This window comes from Anser anser (assembly GCF_964211835.1).
Source record: "Anser anser genome assembly, chromosome: 14".
In the NCBI taxonomy this organism is placed as follows: Eukaryota; Metazoa; Chordata; class Aves; order Anseriformes; family Anatidae; genus Anser; species Anser anser.
The window spans coordinates 5,250,917-5,273,531 of NC_139735.1; the positions used below are offsets into that span (position 1 = coordinate 5,250,917).

A 22,615-nucleotide genomic window follows, 5' to 3' on the forward strand; every position below is an offset into this window, starting at 1 on the left:
GCATTTTAAACTAAGAAATTGATATTGAATCCAGGTTCACCTTATGTATGCTTTCAGTCCAACAGGACAAAACGTTCAACATCATAGATAGCAGTTTCACTGCAGTAGAATTAAGCTTTAAAGAAACCTGAGAAATAAACTATTCTGCAGAAGCCACGAAAGCTCATTTTAAGTAGCATGCAGTGATTTTGAGAGGTTCCTACCAGAGCTCCTTCCAGACAAGTGGCATAATTATATCCACGACCCATAACCAGCAGTGATCTTTGTTTGTACAGTTCAAGAGCCAAATCATGAATCTTCTCATCCAAGGACAAGACTTCCTTAATCATCTCTATTGGATCACATAAAAAGGACATATAAAAAACTCTATCAATTGGAAAAAATATTACTGCCTGGTTTGCTTCCAATATGATAATCTCATGATCTATTATAACAAACATGCTTAACATAATTCAACTGTTAACTACATATCTTTGCAACTTTGACTGCAGTTTGAATAAACTTTGTCTGGCCTTATTTACAGCAACAAATTTAACGTTTAATTAGTGTCTGTGCATCCCATTCTAAAGGAAGTTGTGAACATACATTTTAAAGTCATCTCGAATTAGTTTTGTCTTTATCTATACCGTTTTAAAAGTGGAAGGCTTTACTAATTTTAAATTATCAACTTAAGAGATCAAGGAATATTTCTTAGACAAAACTACCCTATTGCAATTCTGATCATCCTGCCAGGTTTCTTGAAAGGGTATTTGTAAAACTGGCAATAGGTGTAGAACCTAATAGTCCATTTTTCATATATCATCCACCTTTCAGGAAGAAGGGAAGAGTGAGACTTAAACAAGAAAAACATTTTTAAAAGAATTTCTGAGTAGTATTTTACTACCCATTACACAACATCCCCTATCCCTCCTCATACCCAAAATATCAATATACCTGGCAACGATTTTAGTCCACTAATGATTTCCTGTCTCCTTTTCTGCAAGGAAATTCTGTCTTCAGACATCATTAGGCCAAACATTACAAGAGACACAAATTGGCTGGTATAAGCCTGCAGACAAAACAAAAGATTTAGCAGCTAAGTCTGCAGAGTGTTAGCACAATCTCAATTTGAAGTGCTACAATTAAAATTTATATTGGTTTACACAGTGGTGAAGTATGGAAGCCGAACACTGAACAGCAATTACCTTTGTGCTTGCCACACCTATTTCAGGTCCTGCATTGATATGTACACCACAGTCAGTCTCCCTGGATATCGAGCTTCCAACTGTGTTTGTGATGCCAACTGTTAGAGCACGACGTTCTTTACAATACCTCAAGGCCATAAGCGTATCTGCAGTTTCACCTGGAAAGCATTCACAAACATTTACATCTTAACTTAAGGTTGACAGAGGGTAGAAACGATTCCAAAGAAGCATAAAATACTACAAAAGAAGTTATACTGTGTTCTAAATAACTGCATCCACACTCACACAATGCAAAAATACATCTGAAAACAATGTTTCAGCACTCGTTCATTGTCTACGTACCTGAATCAAGACTGAAAGAAACTTCATTCAAGACAGATCTGGCCCATTAGCTATCACCCTCCTCTGCAATATTCAGATTTTTTTTTTCCATTTCTCTTTAGTTTGCACTCAGTCAAAGACAAACAGCAGAAGCAGCTCACCTGACTGACTTATAAAAAAGCACACGTCATCTCTGAACACAGGTGTGTTTCTATCCAGGAAGTCACTAGCAAGTTCCACCATCACTGGTAGTTCAGTTAATTCTTCCAATACTTGTCGAGTCTGTATTCAAGCAGCACACAACAACATTTGTCACTATTGCCACCCCTTAAAGTCTTAACATCTTAAGACTGAGAAATAATCTAAATCAATTCTTATTAAAAAATGATAATTAGAGCCCACCAGAGATTTAAACACCGAGACTAAAAAAGTTAATTTCTAGCATGGTAGGTAACAACACTGGAGCTTTAATAAAGAATGTGGCACAAAGAAAAACTAAACAAATGTGTACAACCCTTCATTGAAAGGCAAAGTTTGTACCACAAACAGAAAAGCAGATGAAGAACTGTTGTCTAAAAGCCCCAAAACTAGGAGTTCTATATGCATTTCTGCTAAAGCTGAACATACGGCTACTGCAGCATGGTAACTGGTCCCACAGCCAATAATGATCAGTCTTCGGCATCTTCTGATTTCTTTCAAATGGTCCTTCAGGCCCCCCAGCAGAACTGTAATCAAACAAAAGCAAAAATCAATAATGTTATTTCATTTTCTAATTAGTACGTTTAAAATTTGTAGGCTTAGTGCAACTTCAATGCCTGTTCTGAGTTACCTGTGCTGCTCTCGAAATTCACCCTGCCTCTCATAGTGTTGACAACTGATTCCGGTTGTTCAAAGATTTCCTTTTGCATGAATGCACTGAAGTTACCTATGCAGAACAACATTACATGGTCATGCTTATGCACATGGTTTGCTGTTTGAGGCCTATTACAAAGAGAACTTTACTCATTTACTGTTGTTTCAACCCACCCTTCATGATTTGCTGCAATTCCATCTGCAAGGTTTGGATGGCCCTGGAAGGATCATCACTAGCTGAACGCTCGAGACGGTGAATCGAAAGCTTCCCATCAGTTACTGCTGCAATGTCATCATCTTCTAAGAAAATTACTCTGTTGGTATGCTCAATGATAGCACTATAGAGAAAACAGAAGCAAGACAATCCTGACATTTCAGTTAGAGCTGATAGCAGCATTCCTCACTGAAATTAAATGTGTCCCATCACACTTCCAGACTCACTTCTCTCTTCCTTTTGGACATAACTACAAATAGAGTCATCTTAAAGGAAATGGCTCCATCTGCTGCTCCTCCTGCACTCTCACAGGAACCTGGAGCAGGAGGCTCGGGAACCACAGCATCTCACATCAGCCAATTGGTGCTGATCTGATCTTACTTGTCATGATCTCTAACAGATCCCTGAGGTCACGATCACGCTTCTGCTACGTGTGTATCCGATGCCCACATTCCTGCTAAGTTTGGAACCACACCACTATTTCCTCCTCTGATATCCTAGATAGCTGGATTAAAATGCCAAAACACAGATTAACCTATAGTTTGCCCAAATACTTGGCTGATAGTGGCTATTTGTACCCACCTTCCCTTACTGCACTGGATATATTTCTCATAGAAGGCAAAGAGGTTAGTAATTAGCAGGTATTGTACCAGATACTGTAAACAACTCAAATGCTGATGTCAAGATTCCACATTTTTAAACTGTGGGCTTTCTGAAGTAACCTGGATAAGAAGCTGTCCCAACAGAACACAACTGTGCAGCAGCATGACAGCATAAGATTCCCAGAACCACCTCGCTTCTAAACAAAAACAATGATTTGAGAAAAGTTCAAGTACTTTACTACCTTGCATCTGAAGCAAAGAAAAATTCCACTGCCTTATCCCCAACAGCGTGAAGGCAGGTAGAGCTGTCCAGTCTTTTCATTCGTGAATTGCACATGTTCTTCACATTCTCAAAGTTGCCTATTAAATTAAAGAAGTGAGACACTTTAAATGGAGAACCAGACCTGTTCAAGCTAGACATTACAGACTATACAGGTTAAAGGTATAACTGTCGCACAGTTACACAAATGCTTAAAGGTTTTTTTGGGGAGAGAAGGGATGGGGCGCTTTTACATGAACTACACATTCAGTAGTGTAAAAATGGAATACCCTCAGCTAAGAAGCTATTTGGGGCAGCAGCTGGTAGTTTTATAGTACAGAGATGAAATGAATCTTGTTTCTAATCAAAAAGTAACAACAACTTTAGCTTTTAAAAATAACGTAATTGGTTTTATCAACTTACAAGTTCTATATAGAACAGGAATCTGTTCAGTGGAGAGCTTGTACTTGCTTCTAACCCCAATGAGCAAAGGACTCCCTCTCCTACAAAGAGAAAACACACAAGTTTATACAGAGAAGTCAAAGAGCATCTGTGAAGTTGAAAGACAACGTCCCATTCAGCTTCCTAAATGGAATGATCCTTCTCAACTCTGATTCTAAAATCATTATATGGCAGGAATTATATAAACTTGACTTGTTTCTGTAAGACTCTCCAGATTTTATTATATGGATAAGTGCCATATGCCTATGTGAATCTTTCCCAATGATCTACCACCAGGTAGAGGAAAACATCTATGAACTAGTTGTTTTCCTTCCAGTAATAAGGAAACAGCTTAGCACAGGCACCATTTTGCATACCATTTAAAAAAAAAACTAACACTCACTCTGACTCTAAATTGAGGCAATTAGCTCTATCACTCTTTACTATTAAAATGCTGTTCCACACTTTAGTGTTTTAAACTCAGAACTGTCAACCACCACTACTGGATCTCTGAAACCGTGGAATATTAAAGGCAATTTTTTAATTATATGGGTCATGTGCCACATAAAGAGCTTATTAAAAATAAATAAATCTCACAGGAATAAAAGAGTAATACATTCCCTCGACACCTCAGATTACAAGTTTAGCTCTTCTTAATCCCCTCACTCCTGAATACCCAAACCTGAACCACATATAGAATAGTTCAGTTCAGATGTTCTCCAGTTAGAATGATACAGCTGTCTTTTTCACAACGTTAATAGAGTCCCTTTTTAGACCACAGAAGCAGTGGGCTTTTAGGTTATAGTATAAAACAGGCTTTATTCCCACTATTACTTCACTTGCTACTTCAGTGTCTTTACATTTCCTGCAAGTTTTTTCCAAGTATAAATAGAACTAGAACTTACAAAGCTCATAAATGCTATAAAAACTATAGAATGCTATTTGTATAACCTATCAGTATGATGGGATTTCGGCCAACCTGAACATATGCTCAGTATTTATTCATAGTGAAAGGTGCGTGGTTGGACTTGATGATCTTAAAGGTCTTTTCCAGCCTAAATGATTCTGTGATTCTATGAAAAACTGTACCAAACCCTTTCTCTCCCCTTTTTGATAAAGTAGAAATGTTACCATACTCTCAATACAACTTTAGAAACAGAAGATACACTGAGCATCTCCATTGACACACTATAACAGATAAAAGGACAGACTACAGGAATAAGTTTGTCAGTGGTAAATTCTTCCGAGAATGTCATTTGGATGACTAAAAGTGTATTTGTGTGAATAGAGAATACATCATCTGGTTACTTTTCACTGTTGTGTTTACATCCTCAAAGTTTGCATCTAATTTAGTAAACAAAAGCAAGTTAAAGATGACAGAATCAATAAAGGCCTCTGCAAATTGTGTACAGTCAGTACAGCTCAAATTAAGTTATATTTAACAGCCAGTTGCAGAGAGGCTCAGCAGAGCTTTACTGTGCTTCAGAAAGATTCCACTGACATAGCTATCTACCTTCTGAGATTTAGTTAATCACAAACTTCTCATATTTTTTTAAATAAGATACTGATGTTAAAGATGTTTACTGACGTTTAAAGAAACATTAGCTTTTTTTTTTTTTTTTTTAATATACCTAAAATGGCATATAATATATTTAAAATGGACTTTTACTAACCTGGTAGCAACAGCTTCACCTGGGTAATGGATACTCTTGAAAACCAATGCAAAAGCACCTTCCTAGAAACCATGGAGACAGAAGAGAAAAAAAAAGTCCTAAACAACTTATCTCAATTAGTTGTGCCTCATATAACTGGGGCCCCCTCTTCCTGAGAAGGCTCCAAAGGAAAGCTCTGCACTACTATCAGGAATCTCTTCCTGAAAGGCAGACTGCACCTTTAAAAGGAATTAGTCGTGAAGCAGAACAAGCTAACATACGCATACAGTGCAACAGTTGAAAGGTCAGGAAGCAAGCACTTAGGCAAGACACTTAGCCTCTTTTTATAAATAAAAACAATACCTTCCCAAGTAGGGGTTAAGAAAATCTCAGAGATGTATAATCAACATGAAGATTGTGTTACAAATTTACTTTTATTAGGAATATGCACATAGGTTTGCCTCCTTGTGCATTTTAAGCTAAGATTTTGAAATTACTACTTCTAGGTTAAGCAGCAAAATCTTATTAGTGCATTTACCCAAACAAAACAACACACAATTCAAAATCCCCTAATCCACAATGCAAGAACAAGAGCAGGAGCATACAATGAGCAACTTGTATTAACACAAAACTCACAAGTATTCCAAAAGCAGAAACAAAAGCCCTCCCACCTTGCAAACAGAAAAGAGATGGTAATATTCACTCCCCGTATAGAGGCTCTGGTCTGAGACTACTCTGCACTTGTTCTGTGGCCAGATGAAGCCACCCTTCCCCTCAACTAGGCTGGTGCACCACTATTCCCTCGTGACCCACAAAGGCCTTCCTTTACTTCATGTGTATTCCAGCTCTGCTCTAGGGAGAATACTACAGAGCTGCCTTAGAGAGGAGAAAGGGGAGGTGAAAAGAGTGTAAGAAACTGCAGGAAGGGGAGGAAAAACATCTGCCTGGGTACTGGGGAAGGAAACAAAGCAAGCTTTCTCCAAGTTTGCAATGCATCTGTCAAAGATCTAAGTGTTCACGTACTAAGTAACAGTAGATTCCCACTTCACAGTTTGGGAACCAGCTAAGCCACGAATCAGTACAGCTCGTTAGATCTATTTCCAAACGTGGGAGCCAAAGCATATTAACTTGAATCACAGCACTGTTTTAACATGATCAGAATAGCCTTTGATAGCACACTGCCCTTTATGAGAGATACCAAGCCCCAGAGGCTCCTACAATATATTTATTTTTTAAACTAAGCTGCTTCATTCGAAAACTCTGATAACTTCGTTCTTAAAAAAACAAACACCACACACACCAAAACTACCCACCAACTTCTAATGCAATTTAAAATTTTGCATTGAAAAGCTTTTGAAGTTTCCAAAATTTTAATCTAATTTCTTGGTCTATTGAGCATTGTTTAGAAGCCAAAAACTGTTATCTGTAGCACTTTCTAAGGAACCCTGCAGAGAATCCAAAGGCATAAATGCAGAATCCTAAGGAACCACATAGTTAGCTTATACTTTAGAAAGGGGGGAAAAAAAGGAACTTCCCACTTACCAACTGTTGAATAACTCTTTCTACCAAGGCTGAAAAACTGGTGTCTTCACTCTCTCTGTTGTCATACATGTATTTGATCAATTTGGGGATCGTTTCTGTATCTGTTTCAGATTCGAATTCGTAGCCTTTGCTCTCCTAAGAATATTAAATAGGAAAGTAAAAGGTGTTTTCATCCTCAAGCAAAAAACACTTCATCTGTCTCCCACCAGAAACTGCATGGTAAAACAGATTGCTTGGAGTATTACATTGGACGGGTACATATATATATCACTACGAAGTATAAAAACTTGTCCTGTCATAGGACAACTGTTTCAGAAACACTTTAGTAAGACTTGCTTAGCATCTTTAAGCAATGAGAGACAGGAGGAAGCCCACTCCACATGCACTCTCAACCAGTTTGAGCACAAAGCTACTCTACTCAAAGTACTTTGCATTTAGGATTACAAGAGCATATTGCTCTTTGCCAACTCCTGAGTATCTTTCTTAGGCAGATTCCTTTACACTACTATTTTACAGCTGACATAAGAAATTTGAATTCAGGTTCTAACAGTCCTGAAAGACCTAACATCACACAGTGGAGTATTTAGTTTCTAGTTTAAAAATGAAGTTGCCACAGACTCACCAAAAATTTTCTCAGGTCCTTGTAATTTGTGATGATACCATTATGGATAACAACAAATTCTAAAAGGAAAAAAAAATAGACATACATAAGTAACGTATTAAAATTAAGATATCTAACCAGAACATAAAATTAGAGAAAATGGCTTATAAGTACACTAGGAACCACCTGATACAGCTTTCAGACCTACAGTTTATCTTAACATTCACAACAGAAAGCAGAAGAGAGGGAATTTTGAAGGCATACAAAAGTAGAATACACCGGGTAGAACAGCACCAAGACATACCTCAAGAGCTATAACAAAATGAAATCTCTTCTTCCCAGCCCAGACAATATTGATGCACTTAGATTTTTGGAATCTCGATTTTTAAAATAAAAATGTTGTCCTTTGACTAATTTGCATCCATTTTCAGAGAACAGACCTCATGAGTCTTTTACAGCGCTACGTTAGCCTCAGAAGAGGCTGTTTTATTGTAAATGTCTCTAACCTAAGCAGAATGGTAACAACTTAGCCCTAGTATACAACATAGATAACCTCTCTTCTTACTTGCATTCGGGTATATGTTGTACTGTGGGGATTCAACTGTTTCAAATTCATACCGTTCCAAAACGCTGTGGAAAATACATACCATTCCCTTTATCTGATCTCTGAGGGTGACTGTTTATTGCACTTGGTACTCCATGGGTCGCCCAGCGAGTATGAGCAATTCCAAAATGTGTTTCAAAATCTGCTTTGGAATCCAAGCCATCTTGTTCTATAGACAAGAAATTCAAAAAATAATAATATTTAAAGTTGAGCGAGTCTCCCTCTCACACACATGCACAAAATTAGTAAAACTCTAAGAGAATTCTTGCAGCAAAAATCTAAAAGTTATCTTCTGGATTCCTTTAAAACCATTTGCTTACTTGACACTACACTTCAGACAGTTCAAGCGACTGTGATTAAAACTTTGTTTGCCAAGACTCAAGCATTCTCAGCCAATACCAACAACTAGGCCAACAGACCACATTACTACAAATTATAATATAAACTTACTAAAACACAACTTCAGTTCTTCACAGATGGAAGCACTGCATAAAGCAGATTGTGATGACAGCCAGCTGCTTAAGTGCTCATAAATTCTGTCAGAGTCCATGTTCTGACATTTTAGCTACCAAACACAGAAATCATCTGAGTAAATCACCAATGGAGCCCAGGTCTTTAACACAAACAACCAAATGAGAGGGGAAGTAGACTGATAATTTCACAGCACCATACCTGAAGACCAAGCTTGCTTTTTAAGTGCAAAATTGGGGAGCATAAATTATTTAACTGCAGTTATTTCTGCAATAAAACCATAACTGCAAATTTCATGGTCTTTCTGCTGAGATGCAGATATTAGCTGACTGGGTGGCCAAAGTAAAGGGGTGTTTTTTAAGACACGTACTGTACAACTCTTCTTCCAGGGCCTTTACTTTTCCTCTTTTCTTGACCAGTTTGATGAACCTTTCTTTATCTTCATTATTATTTCCATCAATTGCCACTCCTGCAATACAGGACCCAGTCACAAGTGTTAATTAAAGCATGAAATACATCAGCTAAAAATGGCTGAGAAAATACAGACAATCATATACAGATGCAACTGTTATTTGAAAGTTATCCTTCAAAGAGATGTACTTGAAATCTGTCACTAGACCCGTGTATGTTCAAATTACATTATTTGATTTCAAATCACTATTCAGATCAAACTAGATTAATGACTATCCACTGCATAAATGAAAAAAATACAAGACGGTTAACTCAAATTTTGCTTGGAGACACACGGACATATTTTGCCTGGTGAAATTAGCAAGCTCAAAATATAAATTCAAGCTCCCTCATCTTTTCACTAGGACTTACATACACCCACAAAAATTGAGGCACAAACTACATGACCCCGCAATGCAAGTCTTCTTCCTTACACCCTGTTTACTTTGCTTATGTGTACTAAACTTCAATCACCATCTGATTACAGAGCTGCACACCCAATTTGAAGTCCTGAAGAAAGCTGAAAGAAGCAGATCCAAGAATCAAGGTAATTAGTACTGATCTTTCAAATTGAAGGATAAAAAAGAAAAATTCAAGATGAAGAAGCTGAAAGTCACGTAAGTAACATAAGTTGCTATTGGTCGCTAAAATTAATTTGTTAATTTAGATACCTGCAGAGTCATATCCTCTGTATTCCAATCTCTGTAATCCTTTTATCAGGGTTTCAAATATTTCCTTTCGAGTCCGAGGTACTCTGTAGTTCAGATAAGCAAAAATTCCTGTTTAAAGATAAAAAGGGAAGGGGGAAAAAAAGAAGCGACATTTTTTTGTTAGTTTGTATCCCTTCAAACTCAATTTAAACTCTTTACTTACTAGCATCACAGAGAGGTCCAAGGAGGATGCCACCTCCCATTTAGTACAAATCTTGCTAATGGGTTTTTAAGTTGAAAGAGCTCAAATACAGTAAACGAATCAGGACCATCATGTTGATCAAGCAAACACAAGCTTTCTTGGCTGGTTTCACTCGTCTCATATTACCCACCAAGAGTTAAACAGTTGAGAGAGCTTTAAAAAAATATACTTTTAATGAAAACCACAGCTGAAAATGGAAACATTATGATCTATTTCATATCCCAATCTAAAACTAGACATTTAAAGAAGGAATATATTCACCAGTTCTAACACAAGGAGACTTTTGTAATCAAAGTCACGCCCCCAAATACCCATGGGTAGGTACTAGGCACAACATCTATTTTTGAAAGGCTCCAGCCTAATCTGGCATACAACAGTCACTTCAGCAGGAACAGAATACAGAAGCCAATATAAAGAAAGGGCAGAAGTCAAAAGGATAGGACAACAAAGGAGAGAAACAGAAGACACAGAACAGGCTCACCCAAAAACCAAGCATTCACCCTTCGCGCTGCCTCAACACAATGCTGCCTGCCAAACCCAACGCAGAGACATAAGATCCCTTCGCTTGCCCCGCATTACTCAGGTCAGCTTTTACAGAGGCATCACAGGAAAGGCACGAACTTGCTCCTTGCCTACTTGGCAAACAGAAAGCCTGAAAGAGCCTGCAAGTCTGATCTCTCTTCTCTTCAATAAGCTAGTCATCAACCAAGAAGTGGCTTTTTGAGTTTTCGGCCCGTTTTCCCTCCCTTCACACTTTTTTTTTTTTGGAAGGCAAGAGTACACAAGCTTTTTTCTTAAATGGAGTTTGGGGGATGATGTTGTATCTTTAGAAAAGGTTTAATAAAAAAGGGTCACCTTCAAGGGAGAACACAATCATTTCTTTCTTCTGCCTACTATGCTTCCTTGGGACTTGGGCATCTATAAGGACGAATTAGGCCCTGTTATTAACTCCTGTAAATCTGTATCCCAGTAAACCAGACAAATCTAACTGCACTGTTTCAAGGATTTCTCCAGTTTCCAGTCCTCACTTGCTGCTTGTTTGCAAAAGGCAGACTTGAAGAGCTCAACAGATAAGCAGTTCAGACAAGCGTTTTAAATAGAAAAAGCCTTTGTTTGAAATTCAACACCCTTTTCCCCCTCAATTAAGGCTTTCGAACTGTAAATGGTTGTAGTGAAGAAGCTGTTATAACGATACACCAGTAAATCGTGCTTATAAATATTGCCATGGATTTGGTACTCCCTGGTTTTAAGCCATTAATACTGCTGATCTGACAGTGAGCCTACGAGACTATTCCACTGGTCTCTGGATTTATCTTGGAAGAATTAAAGGCTGGTAAATGCTTTTCTGCTAAGGAAGTGAGATTTACGAGGAGCTTCGCCTAATTATTTCTGGAGTGTCCAACATTAATGGAGATATTAAGACAATAGTTGCATTTAAAGAGGTACTTGGGAATTCGAACAGCTAAATACTGTTCTTCATGGACGCTTTGAAAAATAATGCCTCCAGTTATATAAAGCCACCTTAGACTGAGAGCTTGTTGATCATTTTTCCAGACAGACATTTACCGTTCTCTGGCACTAACCACGAACCTCAAGAGCAGCATTCTTCAATACAAATTTCTCAACATCATTCCAAAACATTGCTACACACCTCATTTCAGACCCAGCTATACTTTCTAGGCCAGATTTCACAATGTATTTAAGATGCATCAGGCTTGTGTGTTCCATGTGGCATCTCTGACTACACAGAGCTCCAGGAAAAACCTTCCTTCGGGACTGTCCTCACAATACTACCAGTGTGCTGGAATTGTTAAAAGGATCCTTGTTTCTAGGGAACTGTAGCTGTGCTTCCACACACGTGAATTAGGAGACTCAGAAGTCACCAGCGGCTGTTACAGTGAAAGCAATAGCTGGAGCCTGACTTCTTAAGAAATGCATTACAAACTCTTCTAGTTAAAGGAAATAAATCTTGCTCTCAGCACCTTTTCTCCAGTACTGCTCTGTTTCATGATTTTCCCGCTTGCGTATTTTCTTCCCTACTCAGTCATCATTTTGACTAGATTTAAAGCACATTGCTCAACTCACAGAGAAACAACATTTGATAAAAGCTTCATGTGGCTTCCTTCCTTCTGGAAGCAAATCAGTGCAACTGAATCTTAGCTGAATCATATTCATGATAACAGAGGTTTGTGATGTATGTAAGTTCCTTTATAACTGCCTCCCCAAGCTATTAGATGCCATTTCCAGAGCTTGCTTCTCTCCTCCTCAGTAAAGGCTCAAGTACTCATTTGGCTTACCTTCAGAATCAGACACTTAAAGCAGGGTTGTTAAAACACTAGCATAGACAGCTTTAAACCACTACGGACACTGAAAGCAAGGCTCTCCCTTGACATGTATATCAAGACTTTAAAGTTTCCCCTTCCCCTTTCAGTGTTGCAAGCCGAGTGTCACAAAGAGCGGCAAAAAGTTCACTGAGTATTTTTGTGAGAAAATTCTACAAGAACTCATGCAATTGCAAGATTTCACCAAAATCAAGAAGGGGGCAGCCTATACTTGAAGTTTGAGTAAAATTAATTTATTTTTTAAATAAAAGAGTGCTTTATTGGGGTAAGCACATTGTTGATGCCAGAAACTTACTTCTGAGGAACTCCCAGACACAACCTCATATGCTGACGAAACAACGTTTCTTTTAAAATAGGTAATCCAGTTTTAAGAATAAAAATAAGAATACTTCACCCATTTGTTTAAACTCTGTACAGTTTTGCTGTACTGTCTTTGTATATGCGAGTGTGATAACATCTCCACTTTGTTGCCTAAAGAGCATGCGAATGTCAGTACCTAATGACCTATGTATTTTCAAAACAGAGAAGAGTAGTTTTAGATCTTCATGTGCTACCTGAAGACAGAGAAAACACAGGACATATTCCTTAAGTGTGAAAACTGAAACTTGGAAAGACATTAAAAAAATGTTTAAAACCGCTAATTGCAACCTCAAAAACTCCTGCACTTCATACATCATGGCAGGGGTCGCTGGAACTAGATGATCTTTAAATGTCCCTTACAATTCAAACTATTTTATGACTGTATATTCAGCATAGGAAGGGAGATATAGGACAACTTTCATGTTAACAGACACCACATTAAACTGGCTCAGATTTCAGAGTTTGGGAAACAGACCAGCGATTCCCTAAGACTTTTTTTCCCCTCGGTAACTTTTTAGTCCTAACTTTCTTGTAACATTTACCCATTTTGCTATTGCTGAAGGTGGCGGATCTCCAACCATTGACAGGAACAAACTAACACTACTCTCACTGCGCTTTATGAATTACTGCCCTCTGCCATTTCATACTGAGTCAGTAACTCCACCCCAAGCTAGCTGTTTCACCAAACTCATTCACCAGCGCTGACACCCTCGTTTCCCAATCAATATACAGCTCAGATGTGCCAAACTTTTGATATTGTCATTACCTATCTCACTGTTTAACGCTTGCAACCAGTACCTCTGGTTCGCCTAGGCACTGAGCCAAGTCTCTCACCTGAGGGGTTTTGTGTAGAAGGCACTGGGTTTGTTCTGGTGATAGCGACAGGAGAGTCACGTAGGCGCTCAAACAGAACCATCTCCTGTTTCCATTCAAGTGAAAGAGGCTTGCTAGACAGCCTGCTTTTTTTTGAGGTTACGATCAAAGAGGATGTGGAGGCAGGGAAAAGATAGCTAGCTCAGAACGTGCATTTTTGGGAGCGGTAACTCAACTTTTTTTTCAGTCGTGATCTCACAAAGAAGGTTTTCTCTGTGACTGCTAAAAAGTACAAGGGGAGATTTTTCTCCTTTCAACCAAAATATCCTCCCCGACCTCAGAGGAAGTTTCGGTGAAGGAACAGGTAAAGTTTAATACAATTTCACAGAATATATTGCATTAGCAGCCTTTGAATGCATACTTTTTCACCTCGCCCAAAGCATCTCTTACAAACCGCACACGTGATGCGGGCGTTATCTCCGCTATCTCGTCTTTACGAGATAAAGGAAGGCGAATAAACTCATCCGCGAGGAACTAAGCTCCTTCACAGCCTTTGTTTGAAAACCACAAACTCTCCCTACCACCGCCGTCGGGCCGTGAGTCACGGCCGAGCCGCAGCCCCGGGCTGGCAGGGGCAGAGGCACAGCGCCCAGGGCTCTGCACCAGCCCCGGCGGCGATGAACCGAGGGGAGGCACCGGGGCCAGGGGCGAAGGCAACAACGTGGCCGGGCCCCCCCGGGAATAGGCAAGGAGCCGCTGCTGACCCAGAGACCGCGGGACACAGCCCGGGGCAGCAAGGCAGGCTGCCTGCCCTCGGAGGAGCGAGGAAGCGCCACCTTTACCTGCCGTTACCGCTCAGCCCCTTCCCCCCGGCTTCCCCCCCCACACACACAAAATGGACGCAGAGGGGCCGGTTCCCGAACAAAGCCGCCGCCGCCTCACACCCCGCGGCTCCGGCTGTCCCTGCACGGCACAAAGCAGCTCTTATCCCGACAGAAATCGCGACCTGCCCCGGGGACAACCCGCTTTGCCCGAGCGACCCCCGCCGCGGCCGGGGAGAAGCCGCCGGCTCCGTCCCGCCCGGAGGACGGGGGCTGCCGGGGGCCGGCCCCGTCACTCACCGCACATGGTGGCTGCTCACGACCAGTCCCGCTACCACCAAAAGCCGCCTCGCCGGGGGACTGCCGCCGCCCCGGTTCTTATAGCGCGGCCGGGCCGGGCCGGCCCCTGCCTCCCTGCTCATTGGGCGGGGAGCGGGCGCTGGGGCCGCTCCGCCCGGGGCCCCCAGCGGGTGGGTGCACGGCGAGGGCAGAGCCCGGCCGCGGCCCTTCGCGTCCTGCCCCCAGCACGGCCCCGCCCGGCTCCCCCCTGCCGGGGGCCCGAGGGTCTCGCCCGGGCGGCTGAGGGCTGGGGGAGCGGCGGGGAGGCCGGGGGTGTGCACACGGAGGAGGCCGGGCAGCAGCGCGGCGGTCCGTCCTGTCAGCCCAAGAGGCCGGGGAGCTCCTCTCGTGGCTTGGCAGTGGGGGGTGTCCCCCACTATCGAGTCTTTTCGGTTAAAAACACACACACTGACCAGCACATGCAGGAGTGAAAGCACCTGTGTTAGTGCTCAGTCGAGCAAGGGCCAAAGGCCAGGGCCATCAGCCTCCACCAGCCACTGAGGATTCCCAGCAGCAGTTGACCAAACTCCCAGCCGGTCTGCATAGCCCTTTTGCAGTCGCTCTCCTCCCTTTACTTTGTGAGAAAAACACTACAGACTGGCTACAAGAGCCTCCAGCCACTTCTGTCCTGGGTTGTGCGCTCTTTTGGGATGGATGTGGGGAGGGTGTGAAAGGCCCACAGGGCCAGGCCGGCCAGCACCGCTCACAGGCACCTCGGTGCAGACGTGACCCACACAGCAGGCTCGAGCTTTGCCTTCTTCTGGAGAAACTTGTGACCTCTTATCTCAGGAAGCCTCTTCCGAGCAAAGGAATGGGAGCGATGACTGACAGAGCGAGTGCCTCAAAGTGTGTTGCTGGGGAAAATGCAGCACTTTTGCTCACAAAAGTAGCTCAAGCAGCTGTCAAAATAAACATGACTTTTTAAACTACATAGTCTTGTGATGTTTCAGTCTGATCATAATAACAAAAGGAAAAGAGAAAGTACCACAAAAATACTTCACAGAGAGAACCCTAGCTACGCCTTACATAGTTACCGAAACTCAAGTGCAAGGCATCCTATTTAAAATAGAAAGTAAGGGCTCATCTTATCTTGTAACCTCTTTGGTAGTTCATTTTTTACTTAAAGGAGTGATTCCTTCAAACTGTTACTTTTGTTGTTGATGCTAAGGTTGAATGAAGAATAAAGATTGAAGCCTCAACATTTCAACTCACAAAAAAGCAGGTACTTTTCTTAAAGTAGCACAGGAGTTTACAAAGGAAATCACACCTCATTTTTAAGGCGAGATTTAAAATATTTTGAAGTCATAAAAATAAAGAAAAATGGTCTATTGTGGGAAATTGGTTTAAATTAGTTTATGAGAAAGAAGACATGCATTTTTACTGCCTGTACGGAACAGCTATGCACAGCATACTCAGTACAAACCAGTTTTGTTTTCTTCTCCTCACTCCCCCAGAATAAAACCAAACGGACACATGATTTGTCACTCTGGTAGTCCCAGCTCTGTCACCAACTTGCTGTGTGACATCAGGCAAGTCATTTTGACACTCCATTCCAGTTTATCTTGTCTGTTTGGATTAACTTCCTCCTCCTCTGAAACAGTCTCTGATCTTGCATTTTCTCCCAAACAGCCCAAATTGAGTGGGAAGTTCATAATCTCAGCTATTCGTGTTAAATTATCTTATTATTTGTATTAAATTATATACAATAAATATAACATCTTTTTTACTCTCTATACAACATGATTTTTAGTAATTTGTTAGATTTTGATTATTTTTTTAAACAATCGTACCAAACTAATGATCTTATCTAAGATAACCAGCACAAAGGCAAGGAAACACCCAAATACAGATGTGCAATAGTTGAAGATTTCTCTACTTTCAGCTGGGCCCCCTCCCAGTCTTCTCAAGGTTACCTACCTCCTTCGTAACTCCAGCCCATTATTGCCAGCCCATCTGCTCCTCAGCCTCTAGAGTATTATTTTAAACTACCCTTCGTCTCAGTTTGTTACTGTTCACAGCCTGGTGTGTTTGCAAGCTGGGAAGGGACAGACCCCTCTCCTGCTGGTACCGGAGGTAATTAGCCAGCAGTGCAGACAGTGGGAAAGAAGCACTTTTTTTTTTTAATATCACCACAATTAGTAATTGCCAAAGATTACAAGCCAGAGCCCAAAATTTCACTCATGCAAAACATTTCATCTTTGTGTGATATTCCCATGAACAAAGCCAAACAAAAAAAGAGATTCAACTGAGCGTATGAATTGCATTAATTAGTGATTAATGCATCACTTTGATAACTTATCAGTCAACACTTCCCAGACTCATCTAATGCTTTTCCATGATTTTCTTGGAAGTATATTAAAGAATACACTGGAAGAAATGTGACAAATATTAGGAAAATTTTAGGAGAAGCAGTTATGCAATAGAACAGGGTGCAAAGCTGGTTTATGGCCCTTTCACTGGTGACAGAACTAGACTTGACACTGCCCTATGAAGCATCACTGAAGTGAGTGATCTGGATATGGTGCAGAGGACGGTGGGTGAGCAAATGGAAGTCCTTTACAACCTCTGTGGCTGTAGCTGGGTTATAAAACTCTTTAACTACCCTTTTTGCTGGTTGAATGGTGATTGATTTCTGAGAACTAATAACCTGTAGCTAGATTCATACTGAAATACACAGCCGAAGTTCTTATATCAATGATGACAATTCAATGAAAAAAAGAAACTGGAGAAAAGGAACACTGATAAGGATTCCTTCAAATCTTGCTTCAAAATGTTAAGAGAACAAAAGCAGCCATTGTACACTGCAGGTCACCATCTTCCTCAGCTACGCTCCTGCACCTTCTGCATATTTTATATATTATTCTCAGTAAAAATATTTAAAACGTTGAAAAAAAAGTTGAGCACTCCCATTGCCACCACTTCAGTTTTAGTAATGTGCAATGGAGCTATTTCCTACCAAGGCCCTCAGGAATATTTGGGCTGCCAGCTCAATCTGAATTTCCCTTTGATAACAGAGTGACTGCTGTTTAACCTAGAGTCATTACTTTTAAGCTGAGATCCACCAATAGAGGGGAAAAAAAAGGAAAGAGGCTGACCTTGCTGGCACTTGTAGAAAGCTGGGCTGTACATGGCATAGTGCCCGTGTGCTTCAGGACAGGACACAGCTGAGTACGAAGGGATGGCCGCCCTCTGCCTCCATCTCAGCTCCACAGCGAGTTTTGAAGATAATCAGCAAGTGCCTTTGAAGTGAAAACAGCAACACCTTTCTTCTGCTGAGAAGCTCAAAGGAAAGGAAAAGATGTTTGTTATATTGACGTTCTCTCAGCGGAGGTGTCAACTAGCAATTCACCTGGGATTTGTGTAGGAATAGGGACTTGGTATTTTCAGTTTAAGAGTCCATAATAGTGATTAACAGCTTTGGAGCTCTTTGAGAACAGGGGAGAACTAATCAGCATTCATCCCTGTCAAACATCTGGCTTTGAAACAGTAGAAATCGTGTGCTAGGAGGAGTTATGTGTAAATGCAAATCAACATCATACCTATGACTGAGAATTAAGTAACCAGGATTCAACTCAGTGACAGCTTTTCACCAGAATTGCCATGATGAGCATATGTAATGTAAAGCCAACCAGGCTAATTAACTACATTTGCAATACTTTAAAAACACAAAGGCGCATTTAATAATCATTCATTTAAAACATTATGTTTTAAACAGCATTAAGCATTTTCCTGAGTTTTGATGTAAATTGCTCATAACAGGAGCTGCAAATAAGTTAATGGGAAATGACAGGGAGAGAAAAAGTGTTTGGAAAAATCTATAGATTTTTCAAGAAAGCTAGCTTTTGGTACAGGATTAGTTTTCTCAGCCCATTGTGTGGTCTTTAGGTCAAGAGTAAGAAATGCTGGCAGAGCACTACAGATACCCTTATAACCCCCAACCCCAAATTTCTGGGTATCAGGACTATCCACTCAGTATTTTTCATAAATACAGGATTCCCACAGATTATGTGGGATTGGAGGGAGCAGAGCTAGCTTTTCTCAATAGCTGGCGGAACCATGCCAATGTTAGAAATCAGCAAGCTTAAATCCCAAAGATTAAAAAAGGCATTAGAAGTAATCCTCAACTCTATCCACTATACACCAATTTATGGCTCGGGGCTTCACTTAAAGTGTTTGAACAAGGAGTCAGAAAGGTACCACGGTCACTGCACAGGGCTGGTACAGCTAAGTCACACCATCATGTCCTGATTCTCCACCGGAGGAAAGCCTCGGGCTCCTTGCCCAGCTCCTGCAGAGCCCTCCTTGCAGCAGCCACGCTGCAGCAACACGGCACTTCCCAACTAGCACAGGCTCACTCGACACCGCAGAGCAGGGTGAAGTGCAACTTCTGCACTGCTCTGGTTGATTTTTGCTTCTAAACATATGAACCTGGCTTGCTACTTTGGTAAGAATAATTTCATTCCATTCTTCTCCCGATTTGTTTTCTCAGCTTTAATACTTCAAGGATTTAAACTGGCCTTTGAAAGGAACACCTTTGAAGCTAGAAAATAGTTTTGCTGCTGGCTGCCCTCTGGTTTGCCCTTTAGACAGTTCTCTGGCAAGAAGCTTCTGATTTTGCAAATCAAAACCTGCTGTTCTCCAGAACACATACCAACACTCTCCACAAAGCAAGGCAAGGGGAGGCTAAATAGAAATCCAATTTTCTCCACCCTCTCACCCCCCAGCATTGCTTCTTCCACCACTGCCTGGCAGGAAACTGCTACGGGAGCAACTGGAAGGAGCTGGAGGGGAGCAAGGTGCTGGGAGCATGAATTGCTTTTGCAAAGCTCCATATACCAAGGTGCGAGGATGTCTTGCACCTTCCTGAAATATCTGATACAGATTACAGTCAGAGATGAGACAGAGGCTGGAAATCCATATGTCCCCATTGGATTTCAGTATAAGAAAGTGCACTTGAGAAATAAAGGGATAAATAAGGAAATTTCTTTTGAAACCAAGAGCCTGGGTGCATAAAGCTTGATGCGTCCACCCAGACACCAAACCTCTCAAACTTAAACTCAGAGCAACCGTAGTTCTCATTGATCCTCCCACCACCTGACCGTCTCCCTACCGCCAAGAAGCATTCATTTCCTTAGACTGCCAGGCAGTGCCCCCTCTATGCCTCTGTTTTTAGAGTTGTAGAGCTTTCAGATCTGCCATGATCTACCAGTAGTCAATATCAGGTTTGGGCACATTTGTACTGGTTTTCATTGCACACGGGAGACTGAGAGAAACTTTTCTATCACCATTCGCATACACAAACAGTTCAAGTCTTGTGCAGTTCCTCTGTACCAGGGATCAGGAAGTACCAGAAGTAATGCAGAACATCGAGTTGTTCACTGCATACATGGCATTGGAACAGGACACAGTGAGAGAGACTGCTGAAGAGAAATTACAGGTTGATAAATTAATAGAAACAGATTGCTCTACAACTAGCACGCAGGATGTTAACCTTAAATTAGCACAAAACAGAGGCAAAGTTTTGCAGTGACACAGCAGCTCCCCTGTAGCTTCATCTGGAGAGCACATCCCACACCAAGCTACCACCCCTTGGCTAGGCTCATGTTCATCTATAAATCTGTCCCTCACCAACTTCTACAGCAAATTACACAGCTAACCAACTGTTACAATAAAGTTATGAGTTACACTGCTTTACTGCCAGAAGAAAAAAAAAAAGCCACTCTATTTTCTTTTCATTCCCTGTAACTCCCTTAATGAAAAAATAAAAAATAAAAATATTCTCTCCTCTAAGCAGAGGATCTTTGTGTTATAATAAAATTAAAAGTTTCCTTTTGGGTTCACTCAGACTCCTGCTACTCCTAATAGCTCCAATTCCTAAACTGATTTAGAGTCTTGTGTTCAGGGTATACCACAAGATGCACTAAACAACGGCATCCCTGGGGGGTGTTTGTGCTGTAGAACTGCGAAGTTGCCTCCGGCAACCAAATCTGCCTGTGGCATTGCAGTCGGGCTATGAATATTTTGGTGTGAACATACTAGATGGGGTAAGTTATAGGTTTCCTGAAAGCAGGAAATTCAGTTTTGAGGCAAACTATTGTCCTCAATTCACCCCATCACTGTATCTAGGTAAGGAGGAGATAAGGTGATGCTTTTTCTCTCCCAGATTTTTTTTTCCCCCCAGAACATTTTTTTGATTGTAAAAAGAAGTATTGCCACTTAACGGTACTTGTTTGACTTACGTGCTGAAACCAAGCACAAACATTATAAAAATGCTTCCTCCTGCTTCTGCAATTCAAAGAGGAAAAAAATAGTAAGGCACTACAACCTGGCCAAAATTTGGAGAGGAATTTGTGGGGGAGCATAGAGGAATGGGAGTAGGCAGTTGCCAGAAAATCAAAGAGGAATAGATATTTATGTTATCCATATTTTACTTGTTTCTTAAAAGGAAATATTTTTAGTCTTAAATATTCTCCCCAGTTGTAACATTTAATTTCAGATCAAATCCAAAAACCTTTTTTTTAAAAAAAAAAAAGCTGTACATTTTGTCAGCAAATTCACTTTTCAATTCAATTGACCAAAATTGGCCGACCAACTTGAAACCAAAAGAGCTGAGGCCCGTATTTGTACAGCTGCGTGCACCAGGCTCTCCTCCACCCCCTGTAGATGTCCCTGCAGGACACCACCTCTACACCAAGGCTGTTACCACCGGGTCCTGCAGCAGGCAGGCAGGAGGGTCACAAGTCTCCTTGGCTTTACAGGCTATGGGAGTCCTGCCCATGCTTTCGAGGGAAGTGGTGCTAAAGTCTTCAAGCCACAGAGGTGTTTAAACCGGTGCTTGTACAGTTCCACACATGGCATTGCCACAGCCTAAGGGAGCAACTGAATGCAATATATTCAGTTCGGGTTGAGAGCCTGGCTTCAGTCATGTTGTTATAATATACTTTCTTAAACCAAATTTAGTCAAACACAGATAGGTGTCGAATTAAAGATTTGAAGTGGCCAACACTTAACCAGAATGTGTATTTATAAATCTCCATTTTTCATGCCAGGTGAATTACTTCTAAGCAGCCTAAATGAATGCAGTTCTAACTTGGTTCTACTAAAAACATCGTACACTCAGGAGGAATTTTCCATTAAGGAATAATTCTATTTTATATCACCTGTCTTCTGAATTTATTGGCAACAAAAAGCACTAAAATAATGCAGAAAGGACAGTTTCAGTCTGTCTGTCACCTGCAACTGGAGTTGGAATGAGAATTTCAGTGCTGGGAACCGAAGGTAATGCTTGGTAGGAAGACTGTCAGTTCACATGGAAGCAAGCCTGAAACCCCTGGTGCTAAGGACCAGAAATTTGCTACTTCACTTTTGCAGTGATTTCCACGAAGTGTCACTTGATTATTTTTTTTTTTAATGAGTCATCCTAAGGAAATCCCAGATAAGGATCTTTGCCTTTTCCAAGAAATGGAGGATTATCATCTGCCATAACTACACACTCTGGTTTACTGAAAACTAATCCATTTTCATTTTTTTCCGAGTCACATTGTTTACTGGCTGTCTTGGAGCAAGGAGCATAGATATGAAGTGGTAACAAGCCACAGCACGTTCCGTATGCTACCGATTAGCAATGGCTAACACCGAGGCGTTAGTCCTCAGCTCCAGTCCAGCTGGCAAGTCATTGCCCTGTCCAGATGAGGGCATAGCTTCCTGATGACATGACTTCAAGGGTGCTATGACACATTGAAACTGCTCCCCCCACGTCTGCATAGGAGGATAAAACCTAACATCCTGGAAATCCAGGAGGACTGAGAAGCAGGAAACAGATTATTTTTTTCTTT

The 22,615-nt window shown here is 41.1% G+C and overlaps 1 protein-coding gene across 7 annotated transcripts in view; it reads right to left on the reverse strand.

Moving 5' to 3' along the window:
- Positions 1-22,615, reverse strand: part of GFPT2 (glutamine-fructose-6-phosphate transaminase 2) — a 28,013-nt gene that overhangs the window by 2,700 nt on the left and 2,698 nt on the right. For 4 of the 7 annotated variants that reach the window (XM_083798388.1, XM_083798387.1, XM_083798385.1 and 1 more), the window contains 16 exons: positions 17,876-18,052; positions 9,865-9,972; positions 9,114-9,212; positions 8,316-8,441; positions 7,690-7,748; positions 7,068-7,202; positions 5,547-5,608; positions 3,856-3,935; positions 3,416-3,533; positions 2,532-2,695; positions 2,335-2,430; positions 2,133-2,230; positions 1,667-1,787; positions 1,185-1,342; positions 934-1,048; positions 204-331 (listed from right to left, as the gene is read on the reverse strand). In XM_083798388.1, coding sequence (XP_083654514.1) covers positions 204-331; positions 934-1,048; positions 1,185-1,342; positions 1,667-1,787; positions 2,133-2,230; positions 2,335-2,430; positions 2,532-2,695; positions 3,416-3,533; positions 3,856-3,935; positions 5,547-5,608; positions 7,068-7,202; positions 7,690-7,748; positions 8,316-8,441; positions 9,114-9,212; positions 9,865-9,972; positions 17,876-17,909 — 1,701 coding nt within the window. In that variant the 5' untranslated portion in view covers positions 17,910-18,052. Of the gene's footprint in view, positions 1-203; positions 332-933; positions 1,049-1,184; positions 1,343-1,666; positions 1,788-2,132; positions 2,231-2,334; positions 2,431-2,531; positions 2,696-3,415; positions 3,534-3,855; positions 3,936-5,546; positions 5,609-7,067; positions 7,203-7,689; positions 7,749-8,315; positions 8,442-9,113; positions 9,213-9,864; positions 9,973-14,741; positions 15,680-17,875; positions 18,061-22,615 lie in introns of all 7 variants that reach the window. The other 3 variants (XM_083798389.1, XM_083798386.1, XM_083798391.1) reach the window with 2 other exon arrangements.